The sequence below is a fragment of the Urocitellus parryii genome, unplaced genomic scaffold (genome assembly GCF_045843805.1).
Source record: "Urocitellus parryii isolate mUroPar1 unplaced genomic scaffold, mUroPar1.hap1 Scaffold_248, whole genome shotgun sequence".
Lineage (NCBI taxonomy): Eukaryota > Metazoa > Chordata > Mammalia > Rodentia > Sciuridae > Urocitellus > Urocitellus parryii.
This window is the reverse complement of record NW_027552464.1, coordinates 107,397-134,602: the sequence shown is the minus strand read 5'-3', so window position 1 is coordinate 134,602 and position 27,206 is coordinate 107,397. Positions and strand designations below refer to the sequence as shown.

At 43.2% G+C, this 27,206-nt stretch overlaps 1 protein-coding gene across 5 annotated transcripts in view; it reads right to left on the bottom strand.

Annotated features, from left to right (window-relative positions):
* The window catches only part of LOC113182740 (SMG6 nonsense mediated mRNA decay factor), a 232,851-nt gene that overhangs the window by 108,095 nt on the left and 97,550 nt on the right, over nt 1-27,206 (bottom strand). For 4 of the 5 annotated variants that reach the window (XM_026388766.2, XM_026388764.2, XM_077794548.1 and 1 more), the window contains 3 exons: nt 15,068-15,184; nt 13,143-13,311; nt 1,304-1,505 (listed from right to left, as the gene is read on the bottom strand). In XM_026388766.2, coding sequence (XP_026244551.2) covers nt 1,304-1,505; nt 13,143-13,311; nt 15,068-15,184 — 488 coding nt within the window. The remainder of the gene's footprint in view (nt 1-1,303; nt 1,506-13,142; nt 13,312-15,067; nt 15,185-27,206) is intronic. The other variant, XM_026388765.2, reaches the window with a different exon arrangement.

Here is a 27,206-nt window from a genome sequence, read left to right as displayed (position 1 = left end):
GCATATATACCACGTTGTCCTTATCTATCCATTCACTATGACACCTGGACTGGCGCCGTAGTTTGACTATTGTAAATTCTGCTGCTATTAACATGGGTATGCATGTATTGCTAGAGCCTGCTGACTTTAATTCTTCAGGATAAATACCAAGGAGTAGTATAGCTGAGTCATATGGTGGTCTTTAGAGAAACTGCCATACTGATTTCTATAGTGGTTGTACTAATTTACAATCCCACCAACAATGTAAAAGTGTGTTTCTTTTTCTCCACATCCTCTCCAGCACTTATTGTTTGTATTTAATACTTTTGTACTGTTTGCCATTCTAATTGGAGTAAGGTGAAAGCTTACCTTTGTCCCCTAATATACACTTTATCTAGGTCAAATGACTTCCTCCTGAGAAGCGATTTGTGGTCTCCTCCCCAAAAGCATCTCTCCCAGCAAGATGTGGTGCTAACAACTGTGCAAGAAGTCAGGCACAGGGTGCCCCTGTCTTCAGCACAGGATACTACTCCCAAGTCTGTAGCTGCTACTTCCCCAGCAGAGTGAATGCTACATAGGAAAAGTAGAGTAGTCTGGACTGCCCTACTCTCTACCTGGCTGAAGACCCAACTGTTAAGCAGAGACTAGGAGCTCCAAAGTCCCCACCAGTGCAACAGGGAATGGGTTTTGTTTTCTATAAACAGACAAGAAAAAGTATTCAAGTTAAACACAGCCCTTAGAGAAAGGAATATAGAAACCAGGCGGCGGGGAATGCTTCATATTCCTAAAAGCTTTTTTTGTAAGTTAACACATGGTGTCTGCTTCTCTCTAGTCACCTATTTATCACTCTCCTCCTTAGAGAAGGGAAAAAGCCCTGGCTGTTTTCCTAGTGCAGAGTTTTGTGGCTGGGGGAAGAAGGAAGGGGGGGGGGAGGAAGGAGGGTGCTTTAAGCATGATGCAAACCATTTGGAGCTGAGTGAGAGCACTGCCAACACAAGCTGCACTATTTAAACAAGTGAGGAAATGATCTTATATACAACATGCCAGCAAACGCGCGCGCGTGTGCGCGCGCGCGCGCGCGCACACACACACACACACACACACACACACACACACACACACACACCCCAAAGGAAGTCGAAGGGGCTTTTTTTTCAAAATACAGAACTGGATGTCGGTGGCTAAAAGGTCGATATTTTCCCTTAACACCCTTCTCAGTGACTTAATCATGTTCCGTTTGCACAGAAAACTTCCCAAGAATAAAAAAAGTCTGGAGAATTAAGAGGAGGGGTGAATAGGGAGGGAAGTTTGGCCTAGGGCTGACCTTATCCGAGGTTTTCTCCACGTAGCAGGGGTCCTGAGGGGCAGCCAGCAAGGGGACAAAGCCCGAGAGAAGTCGATCCTCTTCCAGGATAAGAAGGGTGAGGTCATCGTCCGGGTCCTTGTACAGTGGCACCTCAGACTGATTCACCGCAGTCAATATGTTACAGAAATCAGCCAGTGTTGACCACACATCCACAGCAACCCTGTGAGAAATAAGGTCAGAAAAGAAGAGCAGCTCTAAAGAGAGACCAATAAAAGTATTCTCAGCACTCATGAGCAGAAAGGTTCTTGCAGCAAAAGTTGTCCAGGCTGGCAGCTGCCAAGAAATCACACCAAGAATGCTAGGATACGAAATTGTGCCCATGGCAGTAATCTAGGGTGTGTGTATATCCCTCCATGCAAAGCTGAAACTGTTTAGGAGGAGTTTTTAATCCTAACCAGAGAGGAAAAAGAATTTGGAGGATCAGTTGCCTAATGCAGGTCCTGTCACCTTTCCAGACAGTGTGCTAAGACACTTACTCAAACACTCTAGACACCCAGTGCCTGAGGCAGCTCCCAGAATTCCCCCTCCCATGGAGCCAAGTATATGCCACACAGATAGCAACTGGGCACCAGCCTCTCTCCAGCCATAGCTACATGGGGTCCAGTCACTGAGGAAAGTCATGTGGGTGTTCCCCTTACGATGCTTTAGAAATTTTCTCCATAAGTGGGAAAACAAACACACATAGATCTAACAAACAAACAAACAACAAACAAAACAAAACAAACAAACAAACAAAAAACTCATTCCTGGCCTGCCAAGATCTGTCCAGGAAGATATAGCCTCTCATACATGTATTTTAGCAGATGAACCACTATCAGTGCTGTCTTGACTATCCCACACCTTCTCCTTTCTCCTCTAGCTACATTCTGGGACTGTCCTGGTTTTAGCACTGGAAATATCACATCTCCCCAAAGCCTCCAGTTCTGAGCAAACCAAAATGGTTGGTCATCCTCATTGCATATCACCAGGGCCTGGGTGAATGAGAAGAAACACTGAAAATACAAAATTTGGCTCTCCCCATTTGAAATTCCAAGTTAGAATTTTTAAGAGAATTTGTTTCTATCCCACCATCACTTGTCAGTATGCGCAGTCATCTACTGTGGTTCAGATTCCTGCTTTGGTGGGTGTTAAGAATCCATTCAAGCTTTTTTAAAAAAAATATTGGACCGCCTAGGGATACCTCAAATTTAGTCAGATGAAGTGCCTGACAAATGTATAAGACTTGGGTTTCTCCTCCAGAAAAAAACTTTAACCTGAGAATATGGAACAAGTAGTATCCTATGGATACTTAATTTTATTCCTTTACATGCACGGGAGAATTATAAAAAAAAAAAAAACTTCATAATTAGGTTCAAAAAGTGGAGTGGCAACACATAATAAGCAGGGGGAGGGAGGGGAGGGGGAGAGAGGAGGGGAGAGAGAGGAGAGAGGGAGGGAGGGAGGGAGGGAGGGATCTCGCTAGTGCGCTATAAGCATCATCCTGGAATCTCCCCTGGGGAGTTACTGTGCATTATTCCTACCTGCCAGGGAGGGGACCTCAGACCCTTTAAGCAATTTGTTTCTCCTGAAGATTAGAAATCTTTGGAAAATGGCAGAAAAGAGGGGATTCAAAGGATATACCACTGAAGGTAACATTAGGGGAGAACGTGGGGGAAAGGTACGGGAACTCCCTGACTGGCCCCAGGTGGAAGGAGGCTACATTGGTTTATTTACTGTAATCACTGCACTAGGAAAAGGCAATGAAATGAAACATCTTGTTTTCAAGAGTGTCCTGGGAACCAGGCGGAACACAGCCCCATTAATCACACAACAGCACATAATCAACACACGTGTACTGCAGAAGTAACTTGCTTCACAGGCTTTGCCCAGGAAAGAGAATATGTTTGGGAAGAATCATCAGTGGGATAAGAATCTTCTAAAGCTTCTCTCTCCACTGACACCGACAACCAGACTCATTCACAAAGCTCCATCTTTTGGCTCAGCCGGGTTTGGCTGTCAGAAATGTTTAAATATGGAAAAAAATAAACAGTTGCAACACGTTTCTGTGCAGAGATCTGCCTGAGCCCCTTTGTGATGTAATGGGAAACGCCACATTCAGGCTACCAGCTGTAGAATAAACAGAACTTTGAGGGTTAAAAGGAACTGAACTTTCCACGACCCCATCTGCAGAGAAGAAAATAATAAGAGGAATGATGCACTGCCCCACAGCTCTGATAGTTTATCCTCCGGTCCCGGCTGCAGAGACAAGCACCGGATGTGATAGGGCTGCTCAGGGCCGCCTCCGAGGTTAGCGCTGCCCATGGGAGACACACAGGGAGGCTCTTCCAGTTCCCCACTTCCTCCCCCAGTGCCCTGCTGGCCACTTGAGCCCATTGCCTGAGTTCAATCCCACAGTGCTGGTAAGCTTTGGCCAACAGACATTGCTCGGCTGCAGAGCAGCAATTTGGAAAATAAACAGGAAAGACGACAGTGAGAAGGAAGAAGGTGAAAAGTCTCCCAGCTGAATTCTTGGCTTGAGGACCCTGGCTGGTGCTGTGCAGGTCAAGGTTGCTGCAGGACATAGGGGGTGCAGTGTGAGTGCAGGCAGCAGGAGCCCCAGCCAGAGAGAGGTGGTAGAAAATCACCCACTGCTGCCACAGTGGGAGGCCCCACATCCCTCTCTCATCCTCCCACCCCTACCATCTTGGATCCAAGATGAAGAAATATGTGGTACCATGTGGTTCTCATTACCCTGCTCTCCTGTCCCCTAAGGCTCAGATAAACCAAAACTGACTCCTCCCAGAGATTGCTGGCCACCACTAGGGACCCCTGCCCACATCTGCCTTTTGCCTATTACCACCCACCTTGTGCCAAAACCTTAAGGCTCACTGCAAAATAAGGTGGATGAGAATTCCCACCCTAATGTTCACTTTGTAAGACAGCAGCTGGTGCCAAAAGACATAGGAAGTGCCCTGAGTTCCCAACTCAGAAATACAAATAAAAGTGGACCAAGGGTAAAGTTAGACTGATCGGAATCAAGGGAATACACAAAATGCTTCAATGAAAGGTCACTTTTGCCCTGGTCAATGCAGCCTGATCTTGTATCTGAACTGAGTAGCTACTTTCTTCTGGTATCTCAACTCTTTGCAGAGGTACAGACAGAGAGAGTGTCAGGAAACTAATATTAAAAGGGAGAGGTCCTCTGAAAATCTAGGTGAGATGCCTGAACTCATAAGGTAATTCCTGGAACTCTGGCAACGTCACCTCAGCTTACCCCAATCAGACCTCTGGGCTGGGAGGTCAGTTTCCTGTCTGAGTGGAAAGGGAAAAGCTTAGCTTTGTCCGGCTTTAGTTCCTTATTCCAACCAGAAGCACCTTCTAACCTTCACCCCACAGCAGTCCTTGGACCCTCAGGATTCAAAGTTGGCTAAGTAACTAAAAATCAAATTCTTCTGGCTATGAAGAAGCTTTATACAGCTCCCAATCTTCTGGAAAGGCTTGGACAATGACCCCCCCCCCCAAAAAAAAAATTCTTTCTGCTATTCTCAAGCCACCTTTGATTCTAAATGGATCCTCTAGAGTGCTACAGTCTGTTAAGTTCTTCTTGCTCATTCTGGTTCAACTTTTATTTTGGGGAAGCTCCCAGAGTCCACAAAATTCCACAAAAATTAGGGTGCACTCTTCACCAAGCAGACACAAAGCAGCCAGAGAAAATGAAACTACTCAATAAACCAATTTATGGCTCCCAGAACTATGGCAAGGGAGTCTCTCAGCAGCTGGGATGTGATTAGTGCACAAGGATCAGCAGTTGCAGGGTGACCCACTGGCCCAACCCCACAGAACACACCACACACAAGGAAAGCAGACCCCTGGCTGGAGTGTCTGAACACCAGATTCTAGCTTGGGACAGACCAGCACTGACTAGTTAGAGGTATGTGCTCAGAACCAAGGCCCACTCACTTCCCTACAGACATGCATTCACTTACTCCACCAGGAAAGGAAAAAAATAAGAGTTAATTTACTTTTTATTGCCTCAGAATTCCAAGGTTTAATGTAGCTGTCAGTTTGAGTGCAGTGCAGCTGCTGGCCGATACAATGCAGCCCAGGCCAGCCCAGGTGACTGGGGAAACACATTTCACAGAAATGAACCAACACACACTCTTGGCTGGCTGGTTGGGGGATATTGACTTGGGGAATCAGATTAACCCTTCAGGCTGGGGTTAGTTCTGCAAATAGCATTAGAAAAGTGGCTTCAGTCCAGAGAATCAAGAAGCCATGCTCTCAGATGGGCCAGTGGGTTTCTGTGTTTCTGAAATTTTAGAGTTCTCTCATAGGAGGTATTACCCAAATACACATGCCCTGAAAGATTAAGGTGTGAGATATGTGAGGCAAGTTATACCACAATAATCTATCTCCTTGCCTGAAACTCAGGAAGAAAGGCACATCTACCAGCATTATAGAAAACAGAGATGATCTGTTCTGAAGGCTCCAATTGGGGTGGGGCTGAAGGAAGATGATAATTTGGAAGGGTCCATCCAGGACTCAGTCTCTTTCTGGAGAGACTAAGAAAGGACTAAGTACTCACACACTAAGGGAACAGGCTGACTGGTGATTAATATCAAGTACAATGACCCCATGTTACAAGCCTGCAGGGGCCTGTGGAGGTGGCCATTTCCTGTGTAATACCAGCTTGTTTAAACACTAACATTCAAACTCCACAGCTGCAGAACAAACCCGGAAAGAGTTGAGTGAGAAGAAGCCCTGCATTGTGTTTCAGAGCTATAGAAGATCAAGCAATAGTACAGATGGGAAAAGAGTTGGGTGTTTTGGTTCCTGGGGTGAAGAGATTTCGAAAAATAGCCAACATGGCACAGAAACTAGGCATAAAGAAGCTGAAAAAGAAAAAATCCACAGACTACAGACTCACAGGGGAAAGACAAAAGACAATAACAACAGAAGTGCTCTTAAAATATTTAACATCTACTTTTAAAAACTTATTTCCCCATGGGAGCTCACAACTCCACTCTTGGTTCCAACGGCTAACATAAGCACACTATTGCCCTGGAGGACTTGTCATCTAACTGAAGACAATGGCAGGACGTGAGCAGCTAATAGCAGAAATGGACCCAACCAAATAGTCTGGCAGAGTTAAAAAAATAATGCTTAAAATGGTTTAGTAAGCCAAGATGTTATGCCAACCCTATTTGTAGTAGGATGAGTATCTAGAGATTGGAAGAAATCCATGCAGCTCTCTGAGATTTAAGTATTACCAACAGTGTGCCTTCTAGGTGCCCCCATGATACCAAGAAATCAGAGATCACCATTCTAGGAGTCCTCCAAGAGATGTTTACTGGGTAACCATTACAGAATATAAAATCCAGTTGAAGATGAGTCCTTTTATAGTCCTAGTTAATACAAACAAACCAACTAGGGCCTTTGGTAAAGTATCCAATCCTAAATCAATTCTGCCTAATAGGGCAAATCAAATTCTGAAGCTCAGTCCTCCTTTACTATTGCACGGACATAAGCTTCCCCAAGTTCTAAGCAATACAATTAGAGTTCTATGGCCACAACAGGTCAGAGTAACCTCATTCCAGGATTTCTCAAGTACAGAGTACCTTTACTATGTCCCCTCCCCAACCTCTATCTAGCTCAGAGCCTTATTTAATTTCAGTTCTCCAAAGTCACACTCATAAGTATAGCCTCTGTCACATCACTATGGTGTGTTAAACCCATCAACACTGTGTTTTGGGAAAGAGCAGCCCCTAGGGGATCTTGACATCTCCACGGCATGAGTGGAGCCCTCGACGGCCTCCCTGGTGTGTATTCTCACGGTTCCTGCCTCTCCAAATTTTTAGCTGTAACCAGTCCAACACGTCCTCTCAGTTTAGGACACACTGGACCCAAATAACCTCAGCCCAGGGCTGGAAAATACTCTCCCTGGGGTCAGCTGCTATACCCTGTTGGGGTCAGACTGGAGCCTTAGGCCAACACCCCTTCCTCACAAGGAGTCCTGTGGGAGGAACGGGGAGGGGAGAGAGGCTCCTGCCGTGGGAGAGATCACGTGTGCCCCACACTTAGCACTTGGGAGGAAGAGGAACCCCTTGGTGCCAGTCTATAGTGCTGACGGCCCCAACCAGGAGCCAGGGAGACTGGGTGGTGAGCCAGGGTAGCAAAGGGGCTTCCCACAGTCACCACTACTTCCTTCAGGGAAGTGCTGATGGACTATTACTTGGTGACCTTCTAAAATGCCCTTTGGGGAAGACATTAAGCATCTTTGAAGGGGGTGCAGATTAGCCTTAGGATCAGTTCTTATTTCAGAGCTTCCCTGTGAGAACTAGGGTTTCTAGCTGGTTCTTAACTCAAGAATTTCTGTCTCATCTATAGGGTAGACAAATGTAGGCTCCCTGTGGAAATTAGCTTACTGCTTACTACCTATACATCCTATCTCTCCCTATGTGACAATACCTTAGAGGGCTCCCTAAAAGTCTTTTCCAGCATGCTCTGCAGACTATATAGGATAAACCATGGAAAAGCAGCAAGTCTAGGAATTTCTAGGGTATTTTTTTTTTAACAGTACTCCAATCCAACAGTGTGATAAATGCATCCGAGCTACAATTAGGAAGATATATAGCATCAGAATGCGAAGGTCTGGGCAGCCTGGTGAAACGCGGGCTCTCCAGAGCCCCAGCTATGTTTCCCATTATGTAACCCTGGTCATGGGCAGACAGCCAGACTCCAAATGAAAAAGAGACTCTGGCTTGGCACTGGTTCTATTTTCCTATCCTCATTCGGGGTCAGCGCAGTGTCATACAGCTGCAGAGAAAGCTCTGGGGATTAAACCTGGGAAAGCCTCCAAGACCAGGACCTGGGTTCAAGTACCAGCTGAAAGCAATAAACCAACTGCCACAGCTGGGCTAGGTTTGGATGTTCTCAAAGTCCCCTGACTCTTTCACTTACTGAGAACTAGAGATCAAGACAAGAGAAGATTTGGCTCTAGCAGAGACTGTGAAAGGTTGTCCCACTGCCCTCCCCTACCCAAGGTCCTGGAGTGCAAAGGATCCCTATGCTTAGGCGAAGAGAAGTCTGCTGCTCTGCTCCTCTCCATCAGCTGTCATCCACACCTTTCTTCATGCTCACTTGGTGAGGTGAGGAGAAACTGCCTCTCTCTCTTATCTGAGGCCTAGCATAGAAGATCACAGAAACCGTATTAGCAGATGGGTCAAGTAGAGGGCTCCTTCGTGCAATGCAGTCTGTTCTGAAAAGACAGATGCACTCTCCACTGTCTTTTGCAGTGGTTAAGGTCACTTTCCACATCCTGCTATACTGCCCTATACTAGAAAGCTTCTGAAATATGAAGCCAAACAATTACAATTCTTAAAAGACACAAAGGTGAAGTCAATTTACTTACATGCTAACTCTAGCACACAGACTTATTTAGTGCCACTGTGAGGAAAGAAACAAGTGGTCCTGAAATCCTTGCACCTTGTAGTGCCAATGATGTTCTGTCATCATTATCCTAAGTATTCCATGCTTCTGCCTGAGAAAAGAAAATTTGACTAGAAAGAAGAGGAATATGGGAAACGAGGAGAGAACCAATGAGACTAATAATGGAACTTTGGAATTCCCCTTGGGCAGTGGAGGATGCGTTGTGATGGTCCTCCAACTATCCATGGTAAGAAAGTAAAAAATGAAAAATAGGGCAAGAATGTCAGGAATGAGAAGAAGTAAGGGTCCAATATTTTAGAGGAACCATTTGTGAGTGGGGTTCCTGGAGGAAAAGTGAGGGAAACCATAGATTATAGTCACCTCACCAGGATCAGAGAAATTTACATGTCTTTACAGAGAACAAATGCAGGCAAGGACCAATGAAAGCATGCAAAGGAGAGTTGTTAAGTGAAAGCTATTTCCTTCCTCCTCCTTTGAGAGCATGCATAAACTTTTCAAAATAAAGTCTGAAAAGACCCAAAGAGTGTCGATTCTGACATCTACAGAACCATGGGGTATGTCATTCCCTATGACCTTAAAGTAGAAAAGATTCCATTGTATGGAAGATCAGTGGGTATAAGATGCAAGCTTAAAATCCATAGAACTATCATACTTTGCCAATCTCTTATCCATGGTATTTATAGAAAGCTAGCTATAAGAGAAATTAGAAAGGAGGAAGATAAATTTCTAATGGCACTTTTCCAGCCCTTGGATCTGAAGGCTATGAATGGGACTATCAGTGCTAGTAAGAACAGGTTTGCTCTGCTAAACAGTGGCACTATACCTTAAACAATGATGCTTTGGGGTCCAGTCCAAAACAGAGCAAATCTCCTCCTTTATACTTAAACTTGCATTCAAGAGCAGTCAACTGCTGGTCTGGTTACAGAAATAAGACAGTGAAGAAGGGGACCTAATTCTCAATTACAGTGATTTCTCGTGCCCAAACTAGATTCAAAGAGAATCAGTGATGTCTACAACCACAGAAACTTATCTACAGGATGATTAAATTCAATACATTATTGACTCGGATTTGCTCTCCCTGTGAAGAAAAGTCTGAAAAGATAAAGCAAATAGAATTCAAGTGTCTCAACCCCCTCTAGCCCAGCTGGGGATGCCTGTAGCTTGAACCACGTGCCCAGCTGCAGATTGAGACCTTGCCCAAAGATGGGCAGCAGCTCACAGAGCCGGCAACGGGCCATTTGCTACAGCATCCAAAGGGAAAACAGACTGAGCACCTCAAGCAAATGAGGCCCAGCACTTCCTGTGTGAGCTTTTCATTTCCTCAGCTAGACAAAAGCCAGAAAGAGTGACAGAGGAAGCAGGGATAAAGGGAGAAGTGCTACAGAAGAGTTAACGGACCTGATGGTATAGGATATGGGTGGCTTATATCTAAGGGACCTGTGATTGTGAGGTGAGGTGACCCAGGAAGGCCCAACCTCCAGGGACAGGTGGTCTGCCTTCCTACCTCTGAGAGGAAGAAGGGACTACTCAGTGGCCCCTGCACATATTCAGAAGCAGTGGCTTTGATGCTTGGAGAGTTGAGCCTTTCCTGGCATTTTCTTTCCAAATTGCTGCATTACAGATTAACAGCCTTGAGCTGCACATATAAACTCTTTGGGGATTACTGCTGAGAAACAGCTACCCCTCAGCCAGCGGGTCTGTCAGTTCTTTGTGTGGCTCCAGCTGCCCAACTCGAGGGCTCAACCCTGGCTCATGGGTCCTCAACCTGGAGTGCATTTTGGAAACCCAGGAGGGCTCAAAAGGAAGAATATAAACTGTCTGAAGTATCCCCAGTTACAATAGGGATTGGGGAGAGTGGGATTAATAGTCCAGGGGTGCCTCTTGGGGTGAAGAATAAGAAAAAACTTAGGAAGAAAAGTGGGGGAAGAATCAGACTACATAACCTATACAGAAAGACCAATAACTGCTGACCAGAAATTTCTGCTGTATCTTTCCCTCTATGGGCCACCCATGAATACAGGAGAAATGGCTGGCCACCAACCCAGAGAAACTCCCCTCCCCACTCCCTAGTAGCAGCCAAGGTCTCCATTCTCTACTCTCCCAGAGAAGAGCCGTGGAGATCAACAGGGAGGTGTTAGCTATGGACAACATAGCTCTAGGGTTGTCTCAGTGCACACACTTGTCAGGGCCACAATGCAGGAAATGGGAATGGGGGAGAGAGAAGAGAAAAGCAGAGAAAGGAGAAGATGGTCACAGGATAGAGGGGAAGGCAGTGACACTGAGAGAGAGGGGCAGAGATGGGAGGGGTAAACAAGCAGGAGAGAGAGAGAGAAGGTCAATGAGGAGAGCTAACAGAGATAAAGCTTACATGCACATACATGCAGACCCAACTGTGCAAACATGAACACAGAGAAAAGAATGGGACGCACAGATCAGGAATCAGCAAGCTTTTTCTGAAACGGGTTGGGTAGTCAGTATTTTAGGGTTTGTGGGCCATATGGTCTCTGTGGCAACTACTCAACTCTGTTGTTGTAGTGTGAAAGCAGCCACAGATTGAGTATAAACAAACAAGCATGGCTAAGTTCCCAGACAACCTTATGGACACTGAAGTCTGATTTTCACATAATTTTCATGAGTCATAAAATAATAGTCTTTTGATTTTTTCCAACTTTTTTTTTTTGAAGGAGGGGGTGATTGAAACCAAGGGTGCTTCACAACTGAGCCACATCTCCAACCCTTTTTTCATATTTTATTTAGAGACAGCATGTAAGCTTTATCTCTTGTTTAGTTGCTTAGTGCTTTGCTAAGATGCTGAGGCTGGCTTTGAACCCGTAATCCTCCTGCCTCAGCCTCCTGGGCCACTGGGATTACAGGCGTGCACAGCACACCTGGCTGATTTTTTTCAACTATTTAAAAATGTACACCATCCTTAGCTTGCTGACCCCTGATTCAGACATATACACACCCAGCAGAGACCAATAACACAGGCAGGTAGAGACAGGCAGGCACTCACAATGCAGACCCACATACATAGAATCTCTCTCCAAGAGAGAAATCCAGATTGGCATATAGTGATAATCAAACTGACACATTACAGATCTGGTTAAGGACAAACATGGACATCAACAGAGACATTCAGAGACATACAAACACACACATTCTCATAGGAAACAGTCACACAGGCAAACACAGAAGGACCAAAGTAGATTTAAACTGACATAGACTCAGACACTGAAACAGACACCTATGGAGATACATGAATCCTGAACATAAAAACAGACCCAAGAATATATACACATAGATGCAAACAGATATAGATCCAGGTACATATGTAACACATGAACACATATGGATACAACATATGTGGCCACATGTGGCCAAGGCCACATGGATACATGTATACAGGCAGCCATGGAGAGGCACACTGGAAGACCCGTAGAGAGAATTCCACAAAAGCAGAAATACACAGACCTTCACACTTGGCACAGATAGACTTTAAGACACACAAACTCACATAGACAAATGGAACCAGGCAGGCAGAATCAGACACAACCAAAATACAGATATAGAAACAGCCATAACAGCTTGTATAATAATGTGAATGTAATTTATGCCAATGAATTGTTAAAATATAAAAATAATTAAGATGGCAATTTTGTTGTATATTTTATCACCATTTTTAAAAAGAAAGAAAAAACCCATAGGAAAAACATAACTACACAGAACAATCAGGGGGACATAACATACACCCAGACCAACATATCTCACTCTGTCAGATACCACACTGACATAGAGAGATGAGACAGGGGTGAGGGCAATGTGAGGAGAAAGGAAATGAGTGAACGAAGAAATAATGAAGAGAGATGTACACACTCACCCTCTTTACACACCAAATGCCATGAGAGGAGGCAAGGAGACTAAGTGCAGAATATAACATAAGCAGCAGTGAGATCCTTGAAAGATACAGAGAAAAACTAAAAGGAAGAGAAAGAGACAAAGTTTCTTACACTTACCAATATACACTCAGATTCCATAGGCAGCTAAGGAGATGGTAAGCAAGACACACAACAATATCAAGCCTAACAAGTGAGTAAGAACAATGACAAAGAACAAAAGAGAGGGCAAGGTACAGAGTAAGAGAAAGCACAGGAGGAGGAAGAACAGGCCTGGAAAACAGGCCCCCATAACCTAAAACATCAGAGGACAAGGAAAGTGTTTGAGGAAGGGAGAAACCAAAGTTCAAGTGAGGAGGAACAGGGAAACACGTGGGCTGCAGGTGGGGGAAACAAGAACAGGACAAGGAAGGGAGCTGTAGGAACACAGGTGGGCTAAGGCCGGCATTGCGGAAGGAACAGGCAGGCTGACTCACTGTGAGGGCAGATCCAGGGATGTGGGTGGAGGATTCCAGGTGTCTGGGTAGCCAAGCATCCAGTCAGACCACACTTTCACACTGGGAAGCAGTTCCTTCAGGTCCGGGACAAAGGAAGACACCTTGATGTCATCTTCATCATCCTGGTCCTCAGGAGAGGACAGTTGAGCTGCAGAGGCAAAGGGTGAGAACTGGGCCTATGTCTGCTGTGGCCCTGGAGTGAGGCCTGGGGCGCTGGGACGGCAGCAAGCTCTTAGGGAAGGGAGACCAGTCCACAGGAAAGCTGGGCTCAGAAGCGAGGACAAGTGCCAGCACCTAAGAGGATTCTGAAAAGTAGGACAAAGAGAGAACCAGTGCACTGGGTTTGCCCCTGGAGACAGCTATTTTTGCTTCACCTGTGGCCCAGCTGAAGTCTCTACTCTGGCTACCAGCCCACCCTTGAGCTTTCCTTCAGCCACAAACAGCACCACAGTTCTTGCCCAAACTGCACAACCTGAATTTAATCATGAAGAAACCCAAATTGTTGGGCATTCTACAAAATAAATGGCTTATACTCTTCAAAAATGTGAAAGTCATGAAGGACACGGAAAAACTGAGAAGTCATTTCAGACTAAAGGAGACTAAAGAGATAAGGCATCTAAATGCAATGTGTGATCCTGGATTATAAAAAACAACACTACATTACATTTTCTTTTTTTTTTCCCTTTAGGTTTGTTGCTATTGTTTGTGGTACTGGGGACTGACCCCAGGGCCTCAAGCATGCTAGACGAACGCTCTATCACTGAGCTATATCCCCAACCTTTTTTTATTTTTTATGGAGACAGGGTCTGACTAAGTTGCTGAGGTTGGCTTTGAACTTGTGATCCTCCTGCCTCAGCATCCTGAGGTGCTGGGATTACAGGTGTGCACCACTGCATCTGGCTTTTTCTTCTTTACAAAAAACATTACTAGGACAATTGGTACAGAGTGAATACAGCCTACAGATTCAAAAATTGTTGATTTTCTGATTTTGATATTGTTAGGAGACTGTCCTTGTTGTTAGGAAATAGAATCAAGTATTTAGGGGTAAAGGGCTCCCATGTCTGCAACATAAAATCCAATGATTCGGGACAACAATAAGCTTAAGCTTGTGTATGTTGTGTATAAACAGAAGACTTAAAGCCATACGATATCAGGGAGTCTGGATGAGCAGTATAAAAAAGTTCTTTGCACTATTCTTCCAACTGTTCTGTAAATATTAAATTGTTTCAAAAAGTGGCTCCCCCGAAAAGAAAAAGCAGCCCTAGAGGCTAGAGGCATTCACAAAGTTAGCTTGGCAGGGAGCGACAGAGGGACCTTGCTACTTTTATCAACTTTGATGCAGAGTGGACAGGAAAGAGTGACCTTCAGCTCTACCTTACTGGGCTACAGCAATCAGGATACCTTAAAGGATATGGCATAATACCTCAATGCTAGGGCTAAAAAGAGTCTTTGCTGTGATCCGGTAAGCCTGCTAAGATGGTCTATAGTAGTTATAGCACCCACCAGGTACTGAAGAGGGACACAGGACACAGAGATAAAGGGATAAAAACAGCATCAATTAAGAACAAAAAGGGAAATTTGTCCAATCCCCAGCACCACAAATCTTCTTCTTTAAGATGTAGAAACATGCAGCAGCAGTTCATGTACAGTGAAAATCTTAACTACTAAAGGAACAAAGAGGGAGGCAATAGGCCCACAAGGAGAAAAGTGGGTCTGAAAGGTCATCACACTAATGACAGAGATGGGATTAGTTAAGGAGGCAAAAGGAAGAAGGGAATGTTGGGAAGAGGAAGGCTGGAGGGTAGAGGGAGAAGACACTAAGAAGGCAGCCTGATATTCTGAGGTTCTTCTGGACACAGTTGGTCAGCTGGGAAGCCCATAGGTCAAGGGCCCTTCCTGCTTACCTTTGGCAGATTCCTTAAGTAAGCAGGTGCAGCGGCGCACCAGTAGAGAAAACATGGCCAGGCCCAAGGCTGCTGCTTGCTCCTGAATCACAGAGCGACACTCCTCTGAGAAGCAGTCTGAGGAGAGGCAAAGAAAACCATCACTACTCCCCTATTTTATGAAGGGTGCCCCCTTGGCTATGTTTCAGAGATTCCTTGTTCTCATTGAAGACTACGGATAATAGTATTCCCTCTAAGGGAGGGTTACAAGGCTATGTAAGATAATGTATGTCAAGTACTTCCCTGCATGTCCAGCCTGTATGAATAAGCACTCAATAACACTATAAGGATCACATGTTTAAGTTCTGCATGACATCACTTTCCCAGGACCTAGTATCTGAAAGTGGGCAGTATGACTAGAGCTGCAGGGTTTTTGCTTTCTGCTGGCTTCTGATAACGTAAAGCTACGGTAACAAGAACTTATTAGCTCACTCTAATGTATAACTAGCAAGAGCACAATCAACAGATTTAGAAATTACCTTCTTCAATCACCAGCCTTTGGGTCCATGCCTACCTCTATGAACCTCCTCCTAAGACAACACACATGACACAATCAACCTATTTTTTTTAACTGAATAATGTTACACAGAACAGTGCTTGAAACATACTATGCACTTAATAAGTGTTACCTTTTATTTTTATTTCTCCCTAGGGCTAGTTCCCATACCAGCATCCTCTTACCTTCAGTTTTTTAGCCTGGCTAATGACCTTTTGGCTGCAGGTCACTGAAAGAAGCCACTTTGCCAGTGAGCAGTTTTTGGTGGGAGCTTATGATATTCTCCCACATCGTTGTTGGCACCTACTGGTTGTCAGTGGCCTCCCCAGTAGCTATTTCATCCTGGCTTGAGAGGAACTGGTGACAAACAGAAGTCCAACCTGCAGCCTCAAGGGAGGAGACACCCAACACCCACAGGAGATGGACACAAGGGCTGACCTCACTGGCTCTGGCTGCAACTTATCTGTTAATTCCTTCTGTAATGCAGGAGAACTCAATCTTCTAAGTGTGAAAAGGATAATTAGCCATACGTTTGATCTTGGTCCCTGCCTGCATTTTAACTTCTGTCAGCTCACTAGTCTTATCAATGGGCCTGACTGAAGTTGTTACTCCAGGAGATGCTACACAACCACAGCTATTCCCAAGAGTCTTCACCACAGGAGTAACTATGACTGGAGCACACAAAGCCCACCCCAAACCACTTTCTTTCTTTCTTTTTAAAATTTATTTATTTTTTTTAGTTGTAGATGGACACAATACCTTTATTTAATTCATTTTTTATGTGGTGCTGAGGTTTGAACCTAGTGCCTCACACGTGCTGGGCAAGAACTCTACCACCAAGCTACAGTCCCAGCCCTGCCCCAAACCACATTCAAAGTCCTAGAAATATGGAGCAGGCTATTGCTCAGAAGGGTCCAAACATGAGACTAGCATCAGAGGAGAAATTCTTCTATTGTGGCTTCCCCACTGTTCTTCCAGATGCCTACTGGTCCCACATGTCACCCTCTAACTTTCCAACTCAACTGTAGCAGACAGTAAGGAAGTGGTAACAATCTATGGGATGAGAATAGATCATTACTCTGTCTTCTGGACCTCTTAAAGAGATCAAGCAAGTATCCAAGCATCCAGAGGAGGGAGGATGTAAGCAGGGAAGCAGAAGACATGTATGCCATCCCTAGAAAAAAGTTGCCAACTCCTCGCTCCCCCAATAAGCAGCAACACTGTCAGTTCCACCCAGCTCGGACCAGGCCCCTGCCAAGCATTACCAGCAGCCTGTCTCTAATTAGTAATAAATTTAAGAATAAAGGAATAAATCCAGGACAAAGTAAGACATGATAGAATAGAGGCCATATCCTGATCGTTGACACACTGAATAAACACTAGTGTCCCCACATTGTCTTGACATCTGAGGCAGAAATGACCTGTACCCAGAAGGCTAGAAGGGATGGAGTCTCCTCCTTCCAAAAGATTGGCTACAGTAAGACATTCAAAAGCCTGGATAAGAATAAAATGGGACCAGAGGGAGATTATTCTCACTAAACCCATTTCTTTTTTTTTGGTTTTGGGGATTGAATTTGGAGATCCTTAACCACCTAGCCTGAGCCCCAGCCCCAGCCCCCAACTCTTGCCTTTTTAAGGATTTTTTTAAACTTAGAGACAGGGTCTTGCTAAATTGAGGAGGCTGGCCTCGAACTTGTGATCCTCCTAACTCAGCCTCCTGAGTCGCTGGGATTATAGGTGTGTGCCACCATCCTAGCAGCCCATTTCACTTTTATAACAAATGGCAATCACAGACTAGATCTCAGAGTTCAAGGGATCAAGAGGAAGAATGAACTTTTTTTAAAATTTATTTTTCAGTTTTCAGTGGACACAACAACTTTATTTTTATGTGGTTTGAGGATCGAACCCAGCGCCCTGAGCATGCCAGGAGAGCGCATTACCGCTTGAGCCACATCCCTAGCCCAAGGAAGAATGAACTTTTTAAAAGTAACAGTATCTGTAACCTCTGGGGAGTCAAGATTGGCTCCTGTAATAAGGTGTAGAACCAGGTAGGATAGCAAAACAGAAAATTTTTTCGGCTCAACTACCTCTAAGAGCAGCAGAAAGAAGGCAGCTTCCTGACTGCTCTGCATGTTTACGTGTCTTCAACCTCTCCACCCTCACACCTTCTCAGGGAAAGGCCTGAGAATACTGCTTATGTGTCTGGTCCAACTGGTGGGGAAGCACAAACCAGAAAGCTGCTCTGCTTTGATAAAGCAGGTGGATACATTATGAACTATCCATAATGTCTGGATCTTGCTCAGCCCTACAATGACCATGCTAAAAAACTGGAGCAATTTCTACAAGGCTTATTATTCTCCATGGCTCCCTGATATACCACAGACACATAATGAGCATCTATAATGTGCTAGGTACTGTGGAGAACAAAGCTACAAATGAATGATTGTCTCTGCAACAGGAAGACTTTTCAGTAGACTGATGAAAATCATTATTTATCCAAGTAACTATGGCAACTTGGATCCAGTGCCTCAAGTAAAAAAATGTACTAACTGCATAGTACCTCCAGAGAATGCTCTTGGCCTCATGTAGACTTCTGTGGGCTAGAAGCCATAGATACTACTCCTTCAGTGTACTCACCCTTATATAGCTGAGTGGGAAAACTACATCTAGACTCCCAGAGCCCACCCACTTTGGGGTTAGACTTAAGAAACTGGCCCTAGTATGATGAATGTCCATATATATCCCTGGAGTTGGGCTGGGCCAGGCCAACGAGTTATGTGGGGTGGGGAGGAAAAGGCATTGTTTGCCTTGGTATTTGCCTGGGTTCCTCTGGCTTTGTGTCAGGTAGCAGGAGCCTGACATGAGCTGAGGAACTCATTAACATTGTGAAATAGCCTTTCCCCTTCTTTCCAAAAGAAGGCTTGCTCAAGGGTTTAGGAGAATGGTTTTGGCTAAGGAAGTCAGACGGAAATCTTTCTTACCAAAAAAGTCACCTGAGGTCTGAACTTAGGTTTTGCCCCTTCCCACATGTGGGCAAGTAACCAAAGCTCCCAGTATTCCTGGGGCCGGATACCTGCGCAGGCAGAAATATTCTTCTTGCTTCTATGTAACAGGGAGACTTTCTCATTTTTCTGAGAACATATTCATGGAAAACATAAACCAACTGTCGTCAAAGTTGTATGAAATCAGGAAATGGAGCGGCCGGGAGAAGGCTGCCATGTGGCCGGATGTTATGTATTTCTAATTAGTGCTATACATCTTTCAACAGCAAGTGTCCTTCTGCTGGGAAACACAACACACTACCCTTGTTATTGTAACTGTCAGAGAAGTGCTTAAACAGATAATCTCCAGGAAAAGTGATAAACACGTCCCCTCTCCCACCAGTGTGTGTGCAATGGTGCTGCCAAAGGAAAGCTGTGCCTGACGGCTCCAGGATGGCAAAGCATCCTCCTGCAGGAAATGGGAGTGAGGCAGGAGGGGTGGAGAGGGAAAAGGGGAGGGGAAGCAAGGCAGACCCACCTGCCTGGACCTCTAAGCCCAGCCAAGGGACAATGAATCAGAACCACTGCTTCTGATCAATTCTTAGGACAGGGTACCAAGTTTTTGTGAGGGAGAAAACCCATTATCAGTGGGATGGGGTTTGGCTAGCCTCAGAAAAATCTGGCAGCAATGGAACTAGCAGAGTTCCCTTGATGCAAACAGCAAATTTCCTGGCAAGAGAAAGAGAGGATAATGAAGGGAAGACACAGGATGGATGACACATAAGTCTGCTACCCTAACAGCAACAGGAGGGATTCAGAGGGCACCAGGCTCCACTGGCCACTCTAGCATGGAAAACTATCTGCTGGGCTCCTTCACAAATACCTGGAGAAAAACACAAGTAGGACTATTTACTGATTCTCTCCCCACCATCTCCTTTCAAAGAAAGGAAATGAGTGGTCAGTCACCTCCAAATTAACATCACCTGAGGTGATTTGTTGGCTCTTTTCTTTCAGACATAAGGCTACTTTTCTCATGAGTCAGTCCCCAGTCAGATACAGGGCTGGCACAGTTCCTCAGCAGCCCACCCAAATCTCCTTGTCTACAGGAAGTGGGCAGTGAGAGCATCTTTCGGCTGCTGCTGCTTGACCCACAGAGTTCCCCGTGGCAGCTGCTGGCTGAAGAGGAAGTGGGCGGAGGCAGTCACTATGTAGAAACCAGACAAGAATAAAATCTCACAGCAAAAGCAGAGATGTCCCATGCCCTCAGGGTATCATTTTATTTCCTGAGCACCAGAATGAATGAATTGGAAGAATCAAGCACCAATGTACCCAAAGTGTTCACGCAGAACACTTGGGCTGACTGGGTATAAGGCAAACCATGATATATCCCTGAACAGAGTTCAACCAAGACAAGACAAAGGTATATGGAAAGTAAAGTTTCCTCCTTAAGAGCCCTCACTATTATGTCTACTACTCCCTTTGGATCTTCCAGGATTATAAAACTTTGGCTTCTTCTAGATCTCTTCTCAAAGTGGGGAGATATGAGGCAAAGAAAATTCCAAAATCTTTTTATTTTTCATTTTGACACAGGGTCTCACTAAGTTGCTTAGAGCATTACTAAGTTGGCTGAGGCTGGCCTCCTAACAAAGTGGGCACTCCCATTAACTCCAAAAATGTTGAATTTGGGAAGATAGAAAAAGAAAATACAATCCTGTCATAAGATGATAATCCAGTGAAGAAAACAGGAAGAATACCAGTAAGACAATACATTTCACTCCATGAGGAAGATGGGAGCAAGATGCTTTCTGTTCTCAGAAGGAAAGGAAATTAGTGAGAAGTTTTCATGGAAGAGATCTTTTCTGAGTTGGACTATAAGAGATGAAAAATGACAGAATTGGTGAGTGCAGGAGGGACTGCATGCACCAATATGGGGCATGCAGGCAGGAATGCACAAAGCACTGAACTCTGCCAGTCTTGTGACAGGGACCACAAAGTACAAGGCCTGCAATGATGACTCAACCAACAGTGAGGTGACACTTCCTCAAAGTTTCTGAATGAGGCAATGGTGATTATTTTGTGAAAATTAATTTAGTTTAAATATTTAGAATAAATTAGGATAGCTGGAAATAGGTAAGAGGGATGGAAAGCAGTTAGAAAACTAAAAGGACATGAATCTCAGTTTGAATTAAGATAAATAATTAGAGCACTTCATAAACTTCATAATGTCAAATAAATACACCCCCCCTCTCTGTTTCTGGGGATTGAACCCAGGGATGACTACCCATTGAGCCACATCCCCAGCTCTTTTTATTTTTTTATTTTGAGACAGAGTCTCACTGAGTTGTTTAGGGCATCACTAAGTTGCTGAAGCTGGCTTTGAAATTACACTTGTGTTCCTCCTGCCTCTGCCTCCCAAACTGCTGGGATTACAGGATGCACCACAGTGTCTGGCTTATTTTTTTCATTTTGAGACAGCATTTCTTTAAGTTGCTCAAGGCCTTGCTAAGGTGCTGAGGCTGGCCTCAAACTTGTAATCTTCCTTTCTCACTGGAATTATAGGCATGAACCACTATACCAGCTATAACATCTTTCTTCTAAGAGTGGTGAAAGAGGGAATGGAAAGAAGTCTAGAGATATGAAAAATGCCTCATTCTCTAATGAAGAGAAGGTGGAGACAATGTTGGTAGAGGAAGCAAGAAAGGGATGACCACTGGAATAGTCAAGGATTCCAGAGGATCCAGAGAGGTAACACCCACCAAAGGAGATATAGCAAAAACACAGGCTTGCAGAACACCTGGAGAAGGGAAGTGGGGTACCATCAAGGAATCCCCAGGTTTCCACCCACTTAGCTCTGGGCCAAGTCTCCTCTTTCCAGAACAAAGACACTTCAGGGGGTCAGAAATACTTGAGGAAGACCTTGCAAGAGGTGGCCTGGGAAGTCTGAACTGGTTCTCCCTGTGGAAGCCATTAGATATTCAGCACTTCATTTGTTTCCAATTCTTATATGAGTACAGCTCCAGGCTGTGGGGTGAGAGGCTCCTCTCTGACGTAATCAGGAAGCAGCTGCAAAATTAAGGAATCCCTCATGACATCATAAAAAGGGTCCATAGTTTACTGGGGAAAATATAAAAATTAATTACATATTCCCACATGACTCCCTTCCCCTAAACCTGTACACATCCCCTTCCACCCTGAAACATTCTCTCATCAACAACATCCAGAAGCCATCTAGATGAACAGGGTACAGAAGGGCAAACAAAGTCCAGGAAGAAAAAGTTAACTGATTATCTGCCCCATTTATTTGGAACTGAACAAGCAATACTTCGTCCTGGAAAATACACACACACACACACACACACACACACACACACATATTTTCCCTCCTTACAAAATTATAAGCCCCATAAGGGCAAGAGATATATTAAGACTTTTTACATCCTTGAAAAGCCTCATGAAGACGTTACCATGCACATATGACTCCGCTGTGAACAAAAGTAATAACTAAGATACAATGAGATTTGTTAGGCACAAAACATTTACCTATATCATCTCAAAGCTTTGTACAGATTTGTACAGGAGGTGTTATTCTCCCTTTTAGACACTTGAGGAAACAACCTTAGAGAGGATAAATGGCTTGTATAAAGACACAAGCCTGGGATCTGAATCCAAGTATGTCTGCTCTTGTGTCCACATTGTTGCTAAACCTGGTTGCGAAAGGCCTGCAACTCAAACTTTAGCTGCCCCACTCTCCTTTACTATGAACACAAAAACTACAGACCATACCAACCACAGTTCTACATAAAAACCTCTAAGATAACAATGACTATGTGGAAACCAAAATTAAAAACACATTACCATTTATAATAAAAGACAATAAAATATGTAAATAAAAGTCTAATAAAACACATATAGTATCTTTATGCTGAAAATTACAAAATGCTGATGAAAGTAATCAGAGATGTTAATAACTGGAGATATACCATATTCACAGAGTATGGTCAATATTGTAGAGATGCCTATTCTCTATACAAAGAACTCAAAAAATTAAGCAATAAGATAACAAATAACCCAATCAACAAATGGGCCAAGGACCTGAACAGACACTTCACAGAGGAGGACATACAATCAATCAACAAGTACATGAAAAAATGCTCACCATCTCTAGCAGTCAGAGAAATGCAAATCAAAACCACCCTAAGATACCATCTCACTCCAGTAAGATTGGCAGCCATTATGAAGTCAAACAACAATAAGTGTTGGCGAGGATGTGGGGAAAAGGGTACACTTGTACACTGCTGGTGGGACTGCAAATTGGTAAGGCCAATTTGGAAAGCAGTATGGAGATTCCTGGGAAAGCTGGGAATGGATCCACCATTTGACCCAGCTATCGCCCTCCTCGGACTATTCCCTGAGGATCTTAAAAGAGCGTACTATAGGGATATTGCCACATCAATGATCATAGCGGCACAATTCACAACAGCTAGACTGTGGAACCAACCTAGATGCCCTTCAATAGATGAATGGATAAAAAAAAAAATGTGGCATCTATACACAATGGAGTATTACACAGCACTAAAAAATGACAAAATCACAGAATTTGCAGGGAAATGGATGGCATTAGAACAGATTATGCTAAGTGAAGCTAGCCAATCCTTAAAAAACAAATGCCAAATGTCTTCTTTGATATAAAGAGAGCAACTAAGAACAGAACAGGGAGGAAGAGCATGAGGAAAAGATTAACACTAAACAGAGACGAGTGGGGGGAGAGAAAGGGAGAGAGAAGGGAAAGCATATGGAAACGGTAGGAGACCCTCAATGTTACACAAAATCACATAGAAGAGATTGTGAGGGGAAAGGGGGGGAAAACAAGGGAGAGAACTGAACAACAGCAGATGAGATAGAGAGGGAAGATGGGAGGGGAGGGGAGGAGGGATAGTAGGGGATAGGAAAGGTAGTAGAATACAATAGTCACTAATATGCCATTATGTAAAAACGTGAGTGTGTAACCGATGTGATACTGCAATTTGTATTTGGGGTAAAAATGGGAGTTCATAACTCAATTGAGTCAAATGTATGAATATGATATATCATGAGCTTTGTAATGTTTTGAACAACCAATAAAAAAAAAAAGAGAGAGATGCCTATTCTCCCCTAATAGTTCTGTAGGCTTAACACAACTGCTATCAAATCTCAGAAAAGGTTTCTGTAGACAAAGATAAGCATATTCTAAAATTTATATTAGAAGGCAAAGGATCTAAAACAGCAAAAATTTGAAAAAAGAAACAGAGTAGCCAGGTGCAGTGGAACACGCCTATGATCCCAGCAACTCGGGAGGCTGAGGCAAGAGGATCATGAGTTCAAACCCAGCCTCAGCAACTTAAGAAGGCCCCTAAGCAACTCAACAAGACCCTGTCTCTAACAAAACATAAAAAAGGGCTGGGGATGTGATTTGGTAAGGTTAAGTGTCGCTGGATTCAATCCTTCATAATGAAGAATTGGTACCCCCCCAAACCAAAAAAAAAAAGAGAGAGACAGAAAGAAACACAGAGGAGGAGGAATCATTCTTCCTGACTTTAGGGCAAAGAAAAAAAGTCAGCCTTTTTAATAAATGGTGCTGAATCAACTAAATATTCATATGCAATTGTCAATTAAATATCTTTATGATATAAATTTACACTTCACACAAAAATTACCTAATAACAGATTAAGGAATGAGATATAAAACATAAGACACACACAAAAAACAACAACAACAACAAAAAAAAAACAACTTAAAAAAACCCAAAAACCTGGGCTGGGGTTGTGGCTCAGAGGTGGAGCGCTTGTTTAGCATGAGTGAGGCACTGGGTTTGATCCTCAGCACCACATAAGGTAAAATAAAGACACTGTGTCCACCTATAACTAAAAAATAATTTTAAAAAAGAAAGAAAGAAAACCTGCTCCCTCTTTCCCTCTCTTTCTCTCTCCCTCCCTTTCTTCTCTTTCTCCACACTCTCTCTTTCTCTTCCTTCCCTGTTAATCAGATACTACTGCAATAAAGATCTCTTGGTCAATAAAAAAGAAAAGAAAACCTGAGAAGCTCTCAGGATCTAGAATTAAAAGAGTTCTAAGACTTAATGTCAAAACACAATCCATGAGAGGCAAAATAGATATACTAGATCTCATAAAAATGAAAAACTTCTGCTCTACAAAAGACTCCCAAAGAAGATAAAAAGGCAAATTACAGACTAGGAAAATATATTTGCAAACTACATATCTGCCAAAGAACTAGTATCTATACTGTATATAAAGAACTCTCAAAACTTAGTAGTAAGAAAACAATACACTTATATAAAACGGGCAAAAGACATGAACTGACATTTCACCAAAACCAATATTCAGGTGAAAAATAAGCACATGAAAAGATGTTCATATCATTATCCATAAGGAAATGAAAATCAGAACAATGAGGTATCACTACGTTATCTATTGGAATGGCTAAAATTAAAAAAAAATAGCAATATCACCAAATTGTTGATAAGGATGCAGAGAAATGTATACACTATAGAGGGGAGTGTAAAATTACACAGCTACTGTAGAAAATATTTGGCAATTTCTTCTAAAACTAAAAATGCACTTGTGATATAACCTAGCAAATTAACTTTGAAGCTTTATTCTAGAAAAATAAAAACTTATGTTTGCACAAAAAAACTGTACACAAATGTTCATAGCAGCTTTATTCATAATGGTCCAAACTAGAAATAACCCAAATGTCCTTCCACAGGTGAATGGTAAAAGAAAACTGGAACAATTATACAACAGAATACTATTTAGCAATAAAAAAAGAACAACTAACTAATATATGCATTAAGCTATCCAGACATCCAGGGAATCATGCTTAGTGAAAAAAACAATTACAAAAGGTTACTTCTTGTAAGATCCCATTTACATAATATTATTGAAATAATATAATTACAAAGATGAAAAACAGATAAGTGAAGCACGAGGGAGACATTTTAATAATGGAGCAGTTCTGCAAATCAATTGTGGTAGTAGTTACATAAAGCTACAAGTGTGATAAAATTACACAGAACTACATGCACACATAGAGTGCAAGTATAACTAAATATGAATAAAGCCTGTAGATTATACCAATATCAATTTAATAATGTTGATATGTTCTAAAGTCATACAAGATGAGTTGGGGAAAGGAAGGTGATGGGTACATAGGATCTCTCTGTACATTTTTTTAAAAATATTTATTTTTTAGTTATAGGTAGATGCAGTATCTTCATTTTATGTGGTGCTAAGTATTGAACCCAGTGCCTCACACATTCTAGGCTAGCACTCTACCTCTGAGCCACAACCCCAACTCCCCTCTCTGTGCATTTTTTAAACAACTTCCTGAGAATACATAATTATTTCCAAATAAAAAGTTTAAAATGAGTAAACAACAATAACAACAACAAAAGGTAAATGAACCCCCAAAAGATATGGTATAGGACCATCAGAAAGTTTTCTACATAAAAAAGGGTAACTTAGACATTTTGGGGATACTTTCCCAGCAAACAGTGAGTGATTACCCTCTCCAGATGCTGCCCTTTGTTCTCATCTTGTGCTTCCTGGCCTGAGCTGTTACAGATGTCTAGGCATCCAACTCCTGATCTGGTCTGAGCAAGAAACTGCCAGAGGCAATGAAAAGGAAAATAAGAAAAAGGGAAATTTCATTGGAGACAGAAATTCTATCTAAAGAAAAAGAAATAAGCAAGCCGTGGTGGTATATGCTTGTAGTCTGAGAAGTTTGGAGGGCTGAGGCAGGAAGACTACAAGTTCAAAGTCAGCCTCAGCAATTTAGCAAGGCCCTAAGCAACTCAGCAAGATCCTGTCTCTAAATAAATTTTTTTTTTAAAAAAGGGCTTGGGGGTGGGGTTGTGGCTCAGTAGTAGAACGCTCGCCTAGCACACGTGGTGCATTGGGTTCGATCCTCAGCACCACATAAGACTAAAATAAAGGTATTGTGTTCACCTACAACTAAAAAATATATATTTTTTAAAAAATAAAAATGGGCTTGGGATACGGCTCAATGGTTAAGCCCCTCTGGGTTCAATCCCCAGTACCTTCCAAAAGGGGGGGGGGGCTATGAGAAAACTTCATCACCAAGGCTGACTCATCGAATTAATAAAAATCCATGTCAAGCAGCACAAGGTGAAGGTGATGAGAAAGTGAAGAAAGATGACAACAATGAACTGCTGAAGCTAAGTGAGCTGTTTAAACATGTTCTTGTTTCTCAAAAAGTGAGGAAAAAGCAAAATCTCAACCAATGGTGTGTTCTTCATGCAAAAGCAGTCAGGAGAAAAAGTTGCTTAATATACCAGCCTTAGCACTGTTTTCTTCATAAATGAAACTTTTGCATTTTCAGTGCTGCCTGAGACCATTAATCAGATGGATATTAAAATCCATTTTTTAAATTGGCAGCATTGGTATAGTAGTACCTCTTTACCAATATATCTATAAAGGCCGAACTTTAAAGAAAAATAGGGGATTTAACACAATAAAAGGTACCTGCTTTTGGGCTGGGGTTGTGCCTCAGTGGTAGGTGCTTGCATAGCACATGTGAGGCAGTGGGTTCAATTCTCAGCAACAC